The following is a 16,057-nucleotide window of genomic DNA, read 5'->3' on the forward strand; positions in this document are numbered from 1 at the left end:
CATGTTGAAACACTACAACATATTTGGAAAGAAGAATAAAATTGGTAGAGTAAATCTGAAACCCCAGGTCATGTTTATGAATACGCCTCGTCACTGAATTATTGATTAGGAATAAAAAGCTTAGTTCTATTCGAAAAATTATTTGCGTTTCACCTGATTGACAGATAATCAATCATTCACGACGGTATAACTATTCAATGTCACTTAGTGAATGGAAAAATGATCAATTCGCTGATGTTAGCTTATGGATCAAGTGAACAAAAACACCAATTTCCCGAAGGATTGTTCTGTTTATTCTTCTATTTTACTAACAATCCAGTCGAGGTACTGTCGGACATTGGTAAATATTCCCACCGGGCGACTAGACTGGCACTCTTTCATGTAGTTTAGCAATCCTTCCACCTCATGTACCACACCAATCTTCGGAACTCGTTTCGTACCGGTCACAGCTCCACCGGAATCAGCATGGCATTTTTCTCCCTCGTTGACGGGAACCGTACAGAAATAATCGTTTGTTCGCCTAAATCCCTTGGGTAAATGGTGCTTACAGTGATCCTGATTCAATCCAACTAGCCGAGACCGAATTTTGTATCGACTGTTGAAACCTAGAAAATCAATCATTGTTACTTTACTACTGGTGTAGATTTAATTAAACCACAGACCACAGCCGTTGTTACCCCAACCGGCAAGTGTGTAGTCATCCTGGGCATCTTTATCTGGTACCGGTTGCTGTGGAAGGCACACCGGTTGAATCCATGTGGTTGTATTAATCGGTTCCACCAACCGCAAAAGGGCAATGTCGTTTAGCTGAGGCCGATGTTGGCGAGTGTAATTTTCGTGGATGAATACGTTCTGCACCGGAACATCAATCGCCGGATCAGCACAATAAAATTCGTTGAAGTCTTCGATCCCAATACAATCTACGGTAGATTCGGTATCCCATTCACCGAGACGAACAGTGAGGCTAGAATATTTGGTAAATTTGAATTACTCTTTCAATTTGGTGTTTGATTGAAGAAAAAAACACACTTACTTGGACCATTTGGTACTATCAGCCACACAGTGGCCAGCTGTCAGAACATATCGGGAGCTGATAAGAATTCCACCACATTCAAATGATGTTTCGTACGCTAAAACCAACAAAACAAATAACCTAAAACGAAACCGAAACCGATTTCCATCACTACTCACGCTGAATTCCAAAGTGAATCAACGCCGTCCACGGATGTTCATCCAATTTGGTCACATTTTCGCCGAACAGTTCGTATCTCGGTTGTATGCCACACTCTCCGGGAGCAGGTAGCAATTTCCGCTGGCTGAGCTTTTCCCCACTGTCACTTTCGTTGGATCCAGCGTCCACTCGATTTGCGGATCCAAAAGTTGACTGTGCTGCGCTTTCGGGAAATGCCGCTCCGTAATGATTATCAATGGAACCAAACGGACAGCAGACCAAACTTTTGTCACCCGCTTTTCCACATTCGCTTTCGTAGAGAAATGCAACGTCATCATTCGTGAGGGTTTCCTTTCGTAGAATTGATAGAACGGATGTACATTCTCTAACAAAAATGCACCGGCCGGAGGCTCTACTGGGGTTAAGGCAAGTAGCGTTGTAAGACACTGGAAAATAAATGTAATAAGGTAAAAGCACGTATCTCAAACAGGGTATGAATTTCAAATTTGTTTACGATTTATATCCGTAGTAAACATTTGGATAAATTTTTGGATCTCAACAAATAGAAGGTTCTCGTTGTTTTCCAACAGATGTCTCAATCAAAAACGTGACACAATTTACTTGGAGATCTCTATGAAAAATATTTGCATTTCAGCCGAGCTCTCATCAATTGCAGAAAGTTACGATGCCAATTTAAGAGGTTGCATACCTTTCTACTCGAGAAAGGAAGCCTATTGAACTTTTGATTATTCGATGAAGAGAGAAAATTATTTAATTTTGATTATTTTGCGGAAAAAATTTCATGATTGGCAATGTTTATATATAAATATGATTTTTCGGAAAAGAAACATTGCCAATCATGCGAAATCGATTCATTAGTTTTTGTGATATCATGCTGCAAAAAGAAATCACCACCAATCCACCTAGTGGTGTAATGAATCCTATCTCATATTACTTATGTTTTCAAAAACATCACTAGAAGATTCTGTCAAGATTTTTTGTCGTGAATGCGACTTACTTTACTATGGGGTGCCTTTTCAAAATTTACCCTCTGAGAGAGTGATAAGTTTTTGATCGTGAATATCTATTGTTGTATCTAATGAATCAACATAATTCTTGCGACATGCCATCGGAAATATGATCACAATTTTATGATAAAATTTTCAGTTTTGTGACATAGTCTCAAATAATTCAAAATTAAACTTTTCTGAAATGTTTGGTATAAACGAGTATCAAAGAGGATAATTCATAAGGCGCGTTTGCCTTTCTCTTATTTTTAAAGCTCATAGCTCAGTGATCTGTGAAAGGATTTATATAATCTAACTACCAGTAGAATCGAAATTTTTCAATTTAAACGTGTATAGCAAAAGCATTGAAGTATTTCAATAGTACACTATTGAAAAACCTGTCTCATTTGATCCATGTCAACACCAGCCAATCAGAACGCGTTCTAAGGAAGAGAACAAAATATCTGCTGCTGTACAACAAATCGTCCGGGAAAAATGTTCCGAAAAGTGGTGAATATCGCAGTGAGTTCCTCAATTTGGTCCTTTTGAATGCTAGAAACGAATCCCTACAGCATATTGATAGTTTCTTTCAATAAATTATGCAAATCCGAAATGAAATAATCGACATTAAAATTCTGTATGCGGCTATTTTTATAGCCGTTAGGACCGCCCACCAGTGAAAAAGCTACAAACGAAATCACATAAAAGGAAATCTCTTAACAAAAATTCAATCAAACAAATCATCTACCCCGCAATTGAATACGCAGTCCCTGTTTGGCGGGGCTGTGCACGAACACACAAACTTAGGCTTCAGCGCATTCAAAGTAAGATCTTAAAGATGATTCTAAATCTACCCCCTTGGACAAGGACTAGTGAAGTACATGAAATGGCCTCACTGGATATACTAGAACAAAAATTCGAACAATACTGCACGAAATTTGAAGAGAGGTGCTCAATCTCTGAAATACAAATAATTCAAAATTTGTACGTATTAGGTTAGGGATAGTTATAAGTAGGTAGACATTTTATAAATAATTAAAATAAATATTATGATTAAACATTAGTATGTAAAACAAGAGTAACTAAAACACCTAATATTAATAACGAATCGTATGAACAACAAAGATGAAAGGCCAAAGGGTCAAAACACTTGTACTGTAAAATGTTGATGTAATACACAAAAATAAGATTAATAAACAGATATTTATGCAAAAAAAAATTTCAATCAGTTTGGATTCTATCGCCACTGCGAGCAGATGTGTTTTGTGTCGTCTGCACAGCTAGTTTCGCTTTCGACAAGAGCGATTACGTCACAGCTGCCAGTCATTAGCATTGGGAAAAAAACAACGGTGGAGAGCATTGCACAATATCAGCCGTTCTAATGACTCTAAAAGTGTTCTAAAGAACTATTAGGATTTGTTGTTCGCAAATCGTAGGGAAATATCCTCAGTTTACTTCTGCTTTTATATGTTTTTGTGTCGTCAATTTTTCCCATCCTTCTAGTCCAACCCTTACCATTTCCTTTCAATCCTTCCCTCTTATATATCGGGAAAATGATGCTAAAAACAAATTGATGGCAAGGCACAAATCTCCAAATATCAAGGGGAACGTGCCATTTGAGCCAATTTGTTCTGATTCCTGATACTGCAAATCAAGAACAGTTTGCTTAGATTTGTGCACTTTTCGCTGTGTGAAATTCACAGTAATCGATATCAAGTGAAGCTTTTTTTTTGCGAAAAATGTTCCAGAGTTTAATGTCGTAGAGAATTACGCAATTTGACTCTTCTGAATGCTGGAAACGAATCCCTACAGCATATTGATAGTATCTTTCAATGATATATGCAAATCCGAAATGAAATAATCGACATTAAAATTCTGTATGCGGCTATTTTTATAGCCGTTAGGACCGCCCATTAGTGAAAAAGCTACAAAGGAAATCAGGTAGAAACAAGCCTCTCAACAAAACTTGAATCAGTATCATTGCAGTATTCTGGTCAGAGCTCTGACTGGACATTGCAAACTCAATTATCACATGGCTACTATTCAACGTGCTGAGTATTATTCGTGTGATTTATGTGAATGCGATTATGGTACTTCATATCATCTGATATGTAACTGTCCCGCATTGACGCAGCTACGTATCCGGGTTTTTGGTTCTCCATGCATGGTTGAGTCTGTGTATGCGGAGCTAAAATTGAAGGATATTCTCTCGTTTCTCACCCAATGTGGTAAGGAGCTATAGTCAGAAGGGTTCATCGTTCTTCCTGGAGTGAATGAATCCCTTCTGTATTCACCTTAAATAGGGTTTAGCAGATTGTTTGGCATCCTTTGGGGGGTACCGAATTTACTTCTGCTCGTACATACTGCGAGTCGTTCTGCATTCTTCCGAGAATGGTGTCGCTTTTGTAAGATCTCTAAATCCTCTCGGGGGTTGGAGGTTTTATTAACAGCAGACTGTTCGGGACCTCGTAGAGGTTCAGAATTTCCTTCTGCTTCCACTAAATGTGATCCTCAGCAGATTGTTCAGCATCCCTTAGGGGTGCAGAATTTACTTCTGCTTTTATGTGTTTTTGTGTCGTCAATTTTTCCCATCCTTCTAGTCCAACCCTTACCATTTCCTTTCAATCCTTCCCTCTTATATATCGGGAAAATGATGCTAAAAACAAATTGATGGCAAGGCACAAATCTCCAAATATCAAGGGGAACGTGCCATTTGAGCCAATTTGTTCTGATTCCTGATACTGCAAATCAAGAACAGTTTGCTTATGGCGTTTTCGTTTTTAATTTGCACTACACCGGTGCTACACTGAGGCATGAATAAACGAACAAAAATGACGAAAACATAAACAGTAACCATTGACTACATTAAACGATTCCATTGCACAGAGCTACACCAAACTTTTGATGAGTGCTACACCAGTGGTATCGGTGCAGAAAAAGTGTAGCACTGGTGTAGTGCAATTGGTAAAAACGAACGGTTTTGGTGCAGCTTTCGCTACACCGGTGTAGTGCAATTTAAAAACGAAAACGACATTAGATTTGTGCACTTTTCGCTGTGTGAAATTCACAGTAATCGATATCAAGTGAAGCTTTTTTTGCGAAAAATGTTCCAGAGTTTAATGTCGTAGAGAATTACGCAATTTGACTCTTCTGAATGCTGGAAACGAATCCCTACAGCATATTGATAGTATCTTTCAATGATATATGCAAATCCGAAATGAAATAATCGACATTAAAATTCTGTATGCGGCTATTTTTATAGCCGTTAGGACCGCCCATTAGTGAAAAAGCTACAAAGGAAATCAGGTAGAAACAAGCCTCTCAACAAAACTTGAATCAGTTTGGATCAGGGATGTCAGGTTCACAGATTAATCTGTGTTTCACAGATTTTGAATTTTCTGCACAGATTTTAAAAATGACACAGATTTTTTACAGATTTCTGAAAATGATCACAGATTTTTGAATAAATCACAGATTTTGGAAATCGAGCAGTTTAGCACCAAAAAGTACAGAGCGATAGAGGTAAAAGGATCAGAGCGTGTTGGCAGTGAGACCTTTTTTTTTTTGCTCACCAAATTCATTTTCAACTGCTATTGGGGTACGGAAAACGGTCACAGATATTCACAGACTGGTTTTGGGTTTGATCACAGATTTTTGAAAAAATGACCTGTTTTGTGTCGTCTGCACAGCTAGTTTCGCTTTCGACAAGAGCGATTACGTCACAGCTGCCAGTCATTAGCATTGGGAAAAAACAACGGTGGAGAGCATTGCACAATATCAGCCGTTCTAATGACTCTAAAAGTGTTCTAAAGAACTACACTGAGGTCTTTTTTTATGCGGCCTTTTTTTATGCGGTTTTTTTACGCGACTTTTTTTATGCGAATTTTCAGAGTTATGCGGTTTTTTTTTATGCGAAGTTTCAGAGTTATGCGGTTTTTTTATGCGAATTTTCAGAGTTATGCGGTTTGCCCTTCTGCGGTCTTTTTTTATGCGAGGTTTCAGAGTTATGCGGTTTTTTTTTATGCGAATTTTCAGAGTTATGCGGTTTTTTTATGCGAATTTTCAGAGTTATGCGGTTTTTTATGCGGTTTTTTTTATGCGGTACGTAAATTCGCATAAAAAAAGACTTCAGTGTATTAGAATTTGTTGTTCGCAAATCGTAGGGAAATATCCTCAGTTTACTGCAAATCAAGAACTGTTTGCTTAGATTTGTGCACTTTTCGCTGTGTGAAATTCACAGTAATCGAGAATAATACTATTTTTTACCTGGAGCTGTTAGTGGAATGTATTCAACAGTTTCACTTTTTCTTTACCATTTAATTCCACTATTTCACTGTCACGTTATTACACTTTCACAAAGTCACTATATTTTAATGAAGCATAACAAACGTTACAATACAGATACGCGTATTTCGGAATGTTACTTACATCCTTCTTCAGTGTATCGGTTTTATAAGTTTGAAAACAAACTTATAAAACCGATACACTGAAGAAGGATGTAAGTAACACATAACAGTAACAACATTTGAAAACAAACTTATAAAACCGATACACTGAAGAAGGATGTAAGTAACATTCCGAAATACGCGTATCTGTATTGTAACGTTTGTTATGCTTCATTAAAATATAGTGACTTTGTGAAAGTGTAACAACGTGACAGTGAAATAGTGGAATTAAATGGTACAGAAAAAGTGAAACTGTCGAGAATAATAATCAAGTGAAGCTTTCTTTGTATTTGAGAAAAATGTGAAAAAGGGGAATGCTTGCATAATTCATACAATTGATATTCGGAAGTGTTAAGGAACATGTCAGATGTTTTCGTATTCACGACATCCAGTTATGTCTCTGACATTACCCACCCGCCTTTTTTCCTAGGTTGAATAAAATCAAAAACTTTCTTTGGTATAAACTACCATCACCTTTTCAATTTGTAAATAATTATGTCATGTTAATATAGATTTAAATGTAGTAAAAATTGAACAAAGCACGCTGCGTGCTAGGTGATGGCGTTTTCTTCTTCCGTAACAGCATGTATCAATGCGTACCGGTTTTGCATCATTTTGTATGACAGTTTGAAAGTTTTGACACCCATTCCGCCCTATAATTGCGAAACCGGAAGTCGGATATGGATGAAATTGCACAGTATCTTTTAAGACAATGACAGCATTAATTTGATTCATGATTTGTGAAAATTAGCTTAACAGTTGATGGGAAATCGGAATGAGTTCCGTTTTTGAAGCTTTTTTTCACTATTGCCGGTGCGTTCGGAAGCAGAAACCAGGCACTAATAGTCCCAAAGTAGATTTATATATCCACTAAAGATCGCTTGTGAAAAAATACTCAAGAATTTGGAAATTTCTACTAATCGCACTGTAATACCGGAACCGGAAGTCGAATCTGGATCAACGTTTGCATCTTAGTTAGTAAAAATCGGTTGAATTTTTTTTATTTTGATATTACACTAAATCTCGACGTTTCATGCAATTTTAGGACTTTTGGCATAAATGGGGGGATGGTGATTTTGCAAGATGGGAGATTGTTAAACCTTTACCGCCGGGCGCACCCCTTACCCACATACGATTTAGCTTAAATTTTGCATGGAAACTTTTTTCGAGGTGCTTTTGAGCATTACCGCTTTATGAAATTAGAGAAGATCTCAAAATATTGGCATCCTGTAGAGCGGTTAAAACGACAGGTTTTGTCGGTTACGTCACTTATACCATCATATCTCCGGAAACCGAAGTCGCAGTCATTTGATCTTCGAACTTGATCAATGACCCATTAGCAGCTTTCAAACGAGCCTAAGTTTGTTAAAATCGGCTCAGCCATCTCTGAGAAAATCGCACAATAAAAAAAAACAACGCGTTTTGTCGGTTACGTTACTTATACCATAATATCTCACGAACCAGAAGTCGTAGTCACTTAATCTCCGAACTTGATAAATTGCTCATTATTAACTTTCAAACGAGCTTAAGCTTGTTGAAATCGGATAAGCCATCTCTGAGAAAATCACGCGTTCAAAAAATTCGTTAAAAGGTGCCCATACATCCATCGATCCGTTCACTGGTATCGGTAGCGACGGTTACGGGAGAACTTCCATCGCAGGGGAGTTCTTCGCCGCTGTAGGCTAGATCCTTCGTCGGGGACTAGCCGAGTAGAAGCCACAGCACCGAAGTCGAGTCGTCGGGGCGCCAGTGAACCGGAAGCTATGCTCCAACCGGAATCACCGGATCGACATAGGCACTCCTTCGAGTGTCCCGGTGGCATAACATGAATGTTCGGTGTCGGGAGAACTTCCTTCGCCGGGGAACTCTCTGTCGGTGTAGGCCGGACAGACCTCGACATCTTCCTGGTCGATCCCCTGTAGCGAAATGAGTGGCTCAAAATCGAGAGATAAGTGGCCCAAAAGTAGGAGAGAACGACTCAGATGTCAATGACGATGCATAAGTCCGGGAAGGGTGCTTTGAGCAGCTCCGGGGAGGTAGGGTTGGAGATCCAAGATGTTTTACTGGGTAGTTCCAATTATACAGTGGTAGTCCTGTGGAGAGTCTCACACTCTGTGCGTAAATGCATTTCACCTTGTAAAAAAACACAGACATTTTCAGATCTCGGTGCTTCGTTTCTTGCATATAACTGCTTTAAAAAATTGTCACTGTAGTTCAATGAATTCTGTCATGGTGTTCAAAGAGCAACTACGCCAAAACCAAATCGAAAAAGATTGCATTGTAACTAACAACGAAAAACATTGTGATAATCGGAAGTGCAACAATCATTGGCCAGAAAACCAACGTTTACGACCAGTCATGCTCTGTATCTAGTTGGATGAGTTAGATGAAATACTACACGTCGGTAAAAACGTCCACTGTATGACAAAAAGAGTAACACTTGTTTTCCGAATTTCGATTTTATGCATCAATTTATTCTCTTTGAAGAACAAAATTTCTACTCCAATACTAAGAAACATTTTGCCCTTAGCATGAAGAAACGCATCAGTCTCAGTGATTTTCTCATCATTCGAGGCAGAACTCAATCCAGCTATCGTTGAGGGTTCAAACTGACGAATATGGAGGATGCGGTAGCAATTCGAAAATCTATAAATGGACTTTTGAACCAATTCGAATCAGTTCGTCGAGTACGCCAAATGTGTGTGTGTGTGTGTGTGAGATAGAGAGAGAGAGAGAGAGAGAGAGAGAGAGAGAGAGAAAGAGAGAAATATCAAATTTTCAGCTTGCTACCTGGGCATTTGTAAAAGTTATGCTGTATTGAGTACATCACCGTTTGTACGTGTCTTCGATTTTGTACAATTTTCAAATTGGAATTGAACAAGTTTGAATTAAAATTCACGTTAATCGCAAAAGTTAGAAGAGTGTTTCGGCTACGGTACTCTGAAGAGAACAGTCGTTTATCAGTGCCACGAACGTTCCAGAAGTGGTCGTGAGTCTGTGAATGATGATGAGAGAAGCGGTAGTCCATCGACATCGGACACTGACGTAAACATCAACATAATCAAAGAATGGATGACCGTAGACTGCAAATTGACTATTAGAGAGATGGCAGAGGTTCCGTTCAAGACATTTTTGTTTATTGAATTGGGCCTCAGACGTGTCGCTAGAAAGCTGGTGCCGAAGGACCTGAATTTTATGCAAAAAAGGGATCGCTTTGACGTCTCAAAAGACATGATTTTCAAGGCCGAATCTGACCCAACATCATTAAACGGACTATTACTGGAGACGAGACGTGGATTTACGAGTACATGCAAGCCAGACATCAAGTGAGTGAATAGCAGTTCGTGCTCGCATCTCACCCGACGCTGTCGAAAATCGTTTACGGTCGAAACAACAGAAACAAAGACAATACGCCAGTGAACAATAGAGTGTGCGGAATGGTCAAATACGATTTAACAAAGCCTGAAACTTGGCATGTAAGACCGAATTCAATTTGTATAGATTTCAAGCGTTGCAAAGTTAGACCAGCAGAAAATTAAATTGAAATCTTACTTGTAGAACGAATGCATCTAGACGCTAATAATGTAAGTGAGATTCAATTCAACAAGGCGTCTCACTATGTGTACATTATGTTTAAACGTGGAAGCGATGCACTTGCATTCGCTTCGGTTAACAACGAGGTGCACAGCGTTGAGTGTGACAAAATTAAATACAAAATCCCTGTGCATATGGTGGACAATGCCATAGAAGTACGCGTGCATGACCTGCCCCCGCAAGCCACCGATCAGTACGTTCGGGAGAATATGTCGCAGTACGGTGAAATCCTATCCATCGAAAGGGAAGTATGGCGGAATTTTTTCCCCGGCATCCAGAATGGCGTGCGAGTTGTGCGTATGCAACTACGTAAGGCAATTCCATCTTACATCATTTGTGATCAAGGTGGGGCACGTCCGTGTAAAACGTTGATTACCTATGAAAATCAGCTGGTTACATGCCAGTTTTGTGAACAACCTGCACACTACGGTAAACCTTGCACTGAAACTACGAAAAAGACATCTTCAACCAAAGACAAGGTCAACCGTTCAACAACGAAAACTAGTGAGCGCAGTACTCATGTTCCACCATCAAACCAACCAGCAACTACAACCAATGTACAACAAGGCGCATCTAAAGCAACTAGCAACGAAAAACTAGGAAAACGAAACGAAGACGGACACCACACCACGTAATGCTTGTACGCAAATAGGCCTGAATAAAAATATTAAAAAAAAAAATAAAAAAAAGTGAGTGAATGGCGTACACCGAATGAACTACGTCATTTTCAGTCGAAAAAGAAGGCGATGCTCACATTTTTCATTGATTACTAGGGTGTTGTGTATCACGAAGTCATTTCACAAGGCCAAACCGTCAACAAAACGAATATCATTCAGCAACCACCGAATTCACGTGAATTGGCTCCCTGCGACTTTCTCCTTATATTGTCCCGGGTTGGCGGTTCATTGCATAGGGCACTGGTCTTACAAACCAGTTGTTGTATGTTCGAGTCCCGATCTGGAAGGATTTGTAGTGTCAGTAGAATCGTAGCACCAGCCATGTAATGGTTCTGTACACTCTGAATCGGCTGCGAAGTCTGTTGAAACAGAAGGTCAAACTCCACTGCAGAAATGTAATACCAAGGCTTTGGCTTTGACTTTTTTCTATTCGGTCGACTCAAGATACTGCTCCGTGGAACGCGCTTTTAGCACCCGAGATGAGATTATGAAAAGTCGCAGATCGTTTTGATGGCCATACCGAAAACTGAATATAAATAAAATGTTCCGAGGAATTGATCAAGCGCTGGCATAAGTGTATTGCAGTCGATGGGAAGTACTTTGAAGAGGACAATATCAGGACTTGATGAATAATCTCGTATTTTTAATTTTTTGAATAAATTCTAGGAATTTTGTGATCAAAGTAGTAATTTAATAAATAAGTTTCTAAACTCTTTTCCTTCAATACACATACAAGTAGGTTTGCAATTGTTCTCACAAAAAATCACAGATTGATGTTCTAATGGTAATAACAAAATCACAGAAAAGTTACCATTATAATATTAACAATTTGAATTTAATTCATATAACAATAAATAATGTTTTTAGATTGTTGAGGATCAGCAGAGTGTCGATGAAAATAACTATCTTTCCTAAGAAACTAACAAAGCTCGAAGCGATCACCTTTGCAGTCAAACGTTCAATAATGCTTTCAAATGTACAGCAAAGTGTACTTACAGATCTAGTTCTCTTCATAGGCAGATCTAAACCTCACTATTTTAAACAGGGTTTAAGTAATAAAATAATGTCATTGACAAAAATTTTCGTTCTGATTAATAATACAAGTACAGTAAAGAAATCTTTCAAGAAAAAAGTTACTCGGGAATCAAATCGGAATTATTTTGATTACCCTCTCGCCATGCGACATTTTTAAAATGCTCTCAGGACAGTATAGTTAAGAGAGACGTAGTCCTCCGTCAAAACATTCAGTGAACAAGAAATTGAGTTCGTTCTAGTGATTTAGAAGTTATAAGGACGTTATATGTAATAGCGCAAAGTCCTGAGATGAAATGCCATGGCAAATTTCAAGCACAATTTACCAGAATTGGACATTGCATTTAATGAGTTCTAGTAAGTCATTCACATTTTGTACAATTTCTGGATTAGTCTCATACTTATATAAAATTTTATGTACCAAATACTTCTAACGGCAGAACAGACATACTCCAAGACGATCTGGAATAACTTCGGTGGACTAGAAGAAAATCTGTTTTTTTTTTACACTGGACGCATCAAAATTAGTCAAATGTATCAAGAGTTATGATTTAAAAATAATAAATTCGATGAAAATCCCTACCTGAGTATTTAGGTGTTAAATAACATAAGTTATGAAGTCTTTTCGGAATCAATTATAAGTAGATCATATTAACATACCGTAGACAAATTTCCTAAAACTGTATTCAAAATTCGTGTGGATTTATCACTCAAAGATTTTATAACAGAGATATTTAAAAATTAAAGCAAATCATGCAACAGTTCAGAGCTGCAAGATTCGACTACAAAATTTGTTTAGCGCAGTTCGTTTTTGATTTCTATAACATAGATAGTGTAAGCTAATCGTTTGAAACCATTATGCAATCAGAATTTCTCTGAGTAGCTGATTGTTACACATCATGCTGCATAGGTATATTGTTTCGGAGCAACTGCTTTGTTATATTGATAAAAAAGGACTAAATTTTATTGCCCTTGCATGTTTGAAATTTTCGCATGAAAATAATAATTCTAAAAGGAAATCCCAGAACTGAGCCTCATAAGCGATTATTTGTGAAACTACATTTCAAACCACAATTATGTTAATGCACATTTCACACAAAAGTTCACCACTTCTCGGCCAGCTGACCACAACCAATTTCGCTGAAGTAATTAAAACTTTCAATCCAGACATGAACTCACATCCAGTATCGAGCGAATCACCGAAAACTCCTGTAATGATGAATACCAGCACTACAACTAGTGCCGTTATGTTGTTGCTCATTTCGATCGAAATTATTAACTACAACCGGATAAATACTATACGATTCACTAGAAATTTACACTCAAATGCGCACATGCGTCCAGCCGCAAACTGCACGAACTTTCAACTGACGGGTAAACATTTTCCGCGCCAAAGCCGTCATCGAATAAGTTGCTGTCCAAGCGACAGCCGAGCGGATCCACACAGCCGTAGTATAGTTAGTCGGATTCTGAGGACGCGTGCCGGGTTGGTCAGGTTGAATTTAAACTTTTAATTGGCCCCGCTAGTCATCAACAGTCAGCATAATATTCGTTGTTGAATTAATACCTCACTCTGCATTACCAAACCCGTACTAGTTCTAGCCATCCTGGGATTCCCGAAAGGCATTACTGAGGAATTTTCGGGATGGTTTAATGACTGTAACTTTTTCGACCGATGTTTGATGGTTGGTGTGCGGCAAACAGACACGTTATTGCGGCTAATCGGTATAGTGTCGTAGTGTATAATATTCAGTGAGATTTTGTGTGTTTGTTAAAAGAGAGAGTTTTTGTGTACGTTTCATTTCTTTTGACTTGCTTGTATAAATGTTTCAATTAATGTTGGCATCTTACGACTGATAGTGTAACTATGATACTGCTTTCACTGGGTTTTGATTAGTAGTTGTACAGCCAAGCGAAAGTAGCATGGGAATCCCAACTGCTTATTATTCTGAAATCAAAGACTCGAGTAACTCGACAACTGAGTCTTCTAAGACGGTTGAATCTGACGTGTATAATATGCTTATAGATCGTTTTCGTTAATTGATTACAAATCTTTTTGAATTAAAAACATGGTTTCGAACTCGTCACGACTCAAATGTTGTGTAGCCACTTGAGGTATTGCCTAAAAAAAAGGTTTCTTCAAATCCATTTGATTTTAGTATAAATTACATTAAAAATCTAACTACGTCCATACGCAAAATCATCTAGGAACATGTGATTATATTCTGAGACTAGGAAAATCAGTAAGAGATACTCCAGGTTCCAAGAACTACTTGGAATATTGTCCTTAGGGATTACACTGTGCCACAGCAAAAACTACAACGACTAATATCTATTTTATGTTTGCTGTTCATATTTTAAGAGCGATACATTACTTACATGTTTCAGGTATGTTCTCAGTAGTCCAACCACTTCAGTGGAAACAGGTCTTAAAATATACACGAGTAATCGGCAACTTATGAATAAATGATCAATTTTGCTCATGGTTGTAATGCTACATACTGCTAATTTGTCTATTTTGATTCGATCCAGGAACATTCCCAATCATCCAAGAACATTAGTGAAAACAAGTCTTGAGATCTACACGAACATTCCGCAGATTATGAATAACTTGTCAATGCTGCTCATAGTCGAAGGAGTCACTTGTCTATTTTGATCTTTTTCAGAAATATTTTCTGTCATCTAAGGACTTCAGTGAATCACGAGCGTGGAACGTAAAGAGAAAGTTCGTTAGTGTTGTTTGTTATTCCGGTCGATCATAAGGCCTGAGATTCAGGTAGTATTTGGGGGACCCAGAATATCTATAATAAGCCTATTAACTATAAGTGGGTTCACGAGCCCAGCCCGGGTGGGCAGTTCAATACATAGAGCGCTGGTCTTATAAGCCAGTTGTCGTATATTCAAGCCCCGACCTGGAATGATTCTTAGTATCAGTATGGTCGTAGTACTAGCCATGCACTGATTCTGTACGTTAAGAATATCGGCTGCGAAGTCTGGTCAAATTCCACAAAAGAAATGTAATGCCAAGACTTTGCTTTGCTTGAGTTTACGAGTATAGACCGTGAACAATAAGTTCGTTAATGAACTTTTTTATGCTGATAGATCTTAGGGTCTGAACTCCAGGTAGTTTTTGGAGAAACAAACACTTCTTCATAATTTAATACAATGATCTTATTAATTGAACGTTATACCACGAGTGTGGACCACAAAAAAGAAACTTACTAATGTCATCGGTTACATTGGTAGGTCTTAAGGCCTACATTCCAAGAAGTTTTTGGATGAACAAGAATTTTCACAGATATTATCACAGTATGTCAATTTACTGAATATATTACTACGAATCTAAATATCGATAAATAAGTCGGTGAAGAGGTATTTTTGAGGACGCTTCTTCAAAATCATGATTTGCGGTGTCCACTGTATTTCAGCGCAAACTAATCAGAAGTGAACAAATGAACGCCGCATAATTATAGAAGAAGTTTTTCTAGACCGAAATGTTTCTGTTTGATTTTTTTTTAATTTTTGGTGGTTGTTCAAAGTGAAAACTACGATTTTTCCCGAAAAAAACAGACATTTTGTAGCTGTTAAACCTCCCCAAAGTAACAAACAACGAATAGGAAAACGTTGTGGCCGGGGTTTTTTTATATGTAGAAAGTTAGCAAAATTTGGAAAAAAATTGGTGCAGTAATTTTTGGAATGATGGTGGACATGGGCTTTCAAAACCTGCTATCGAGGAAAACGCGTTTAAAGTTTTTTGTCTATAAAATCAATGAAAACAATTAATTACTCCAGGGAGCCCGCAGGGTCTAACATTTTCCAAAAATCATATTTTTGCTTTTATAATTTATTATAATGAACCATTTCAAGAAATCTTGGGTCTGTGCGCCGAGCTCATGCTTCTTCGCAGAATGTGGTAGCCATAGATAAAGGTCCATAACTTCCAGAGTTTCGTTTCAATAGGATTGAAAATTTCACAGAAAATTCTTGAAATGTTTTACTATAAGAAAATATAAAGAAAATACTAAATCATTTTTCAAGTCTTACACCCTACCCGCCCCTTCACTAGATTCCATAAAGTTGAACCATTCCGTACTGTACCTCTCACAAAGCTTGCTTCATTTAGAATTGGAA

At 38.0% G+C, this 16,057-nt stretch overlaps 1 protein-coding gene across 1 annotated transcript; it reads right to left on the bottom strand.

Moving 5' to 3' along the window:
- Positions 1 to 291: 291 nt before the first annotated feature.
- LOC131432456 (serine protease easter-like) lies at positions 292 to 13,348 on the bottom strand. Its single transcript, XM_058598745.1, has 5 exons — positions 13,106 to 13,348; positions 1,192 to 1,617; positions 1,034 to 1,130; positions 663 to 964; positions 292 to 605 (listed from the first exon to the last, which is right to left on the bottom strand). The coding sequence occupies exons 1-5, from the start codon at positions 13,185 to 13,187 to the stop codon at positions 292 to 294; spliced, it is 1,221 nt and encodes a 406-aa protein (XP_058454728.1). The 5' UTR covers positions 13,188 to 13,348.
- Positions 13,349 to 16,057: the final 2,709 nt, after the last annotated feature.

This window comes from Malaya genurostris, chromosome 2 (assembly GCF_030247185.1).
Source record: "Malaya genurostris strain Urasoe2022 chromosome 2, Malgen_1.1, whole genome shotgun sequence".
NCBI classification, from domain to species: domain Eukaryota; kingdom Metazoa; phylum Arthropoda; class Insecta; order Diptera; family Culicidae; genus Malaya; species Malaya genurostris.

Excerpts from the sequence above, each read along its gene's own strand:
- LOC131432456 (XM_058598745.1), bottom strand. The coding sequence starts at position 13,187 with ATGAGCAACAACATAACGGCACTAGTTGTAGTGCTGGTATTCATCATT. Across the intron at positions 1,131-1,191 it reads GATTCACTTTGGAATTCAGC|CGTACGAAACATCATTTGAA; the intron begins GTGAGTAGTGAT and ends TGTTGGTTTTAG. Across the intron at positions 965-1,033 it reads GATAGTACCAAATGGTCCAA|CCTCACTGTTCGTCTCGGTG; the intron begins GTAAGTGTGTTT and ends CAAATATTCTAG.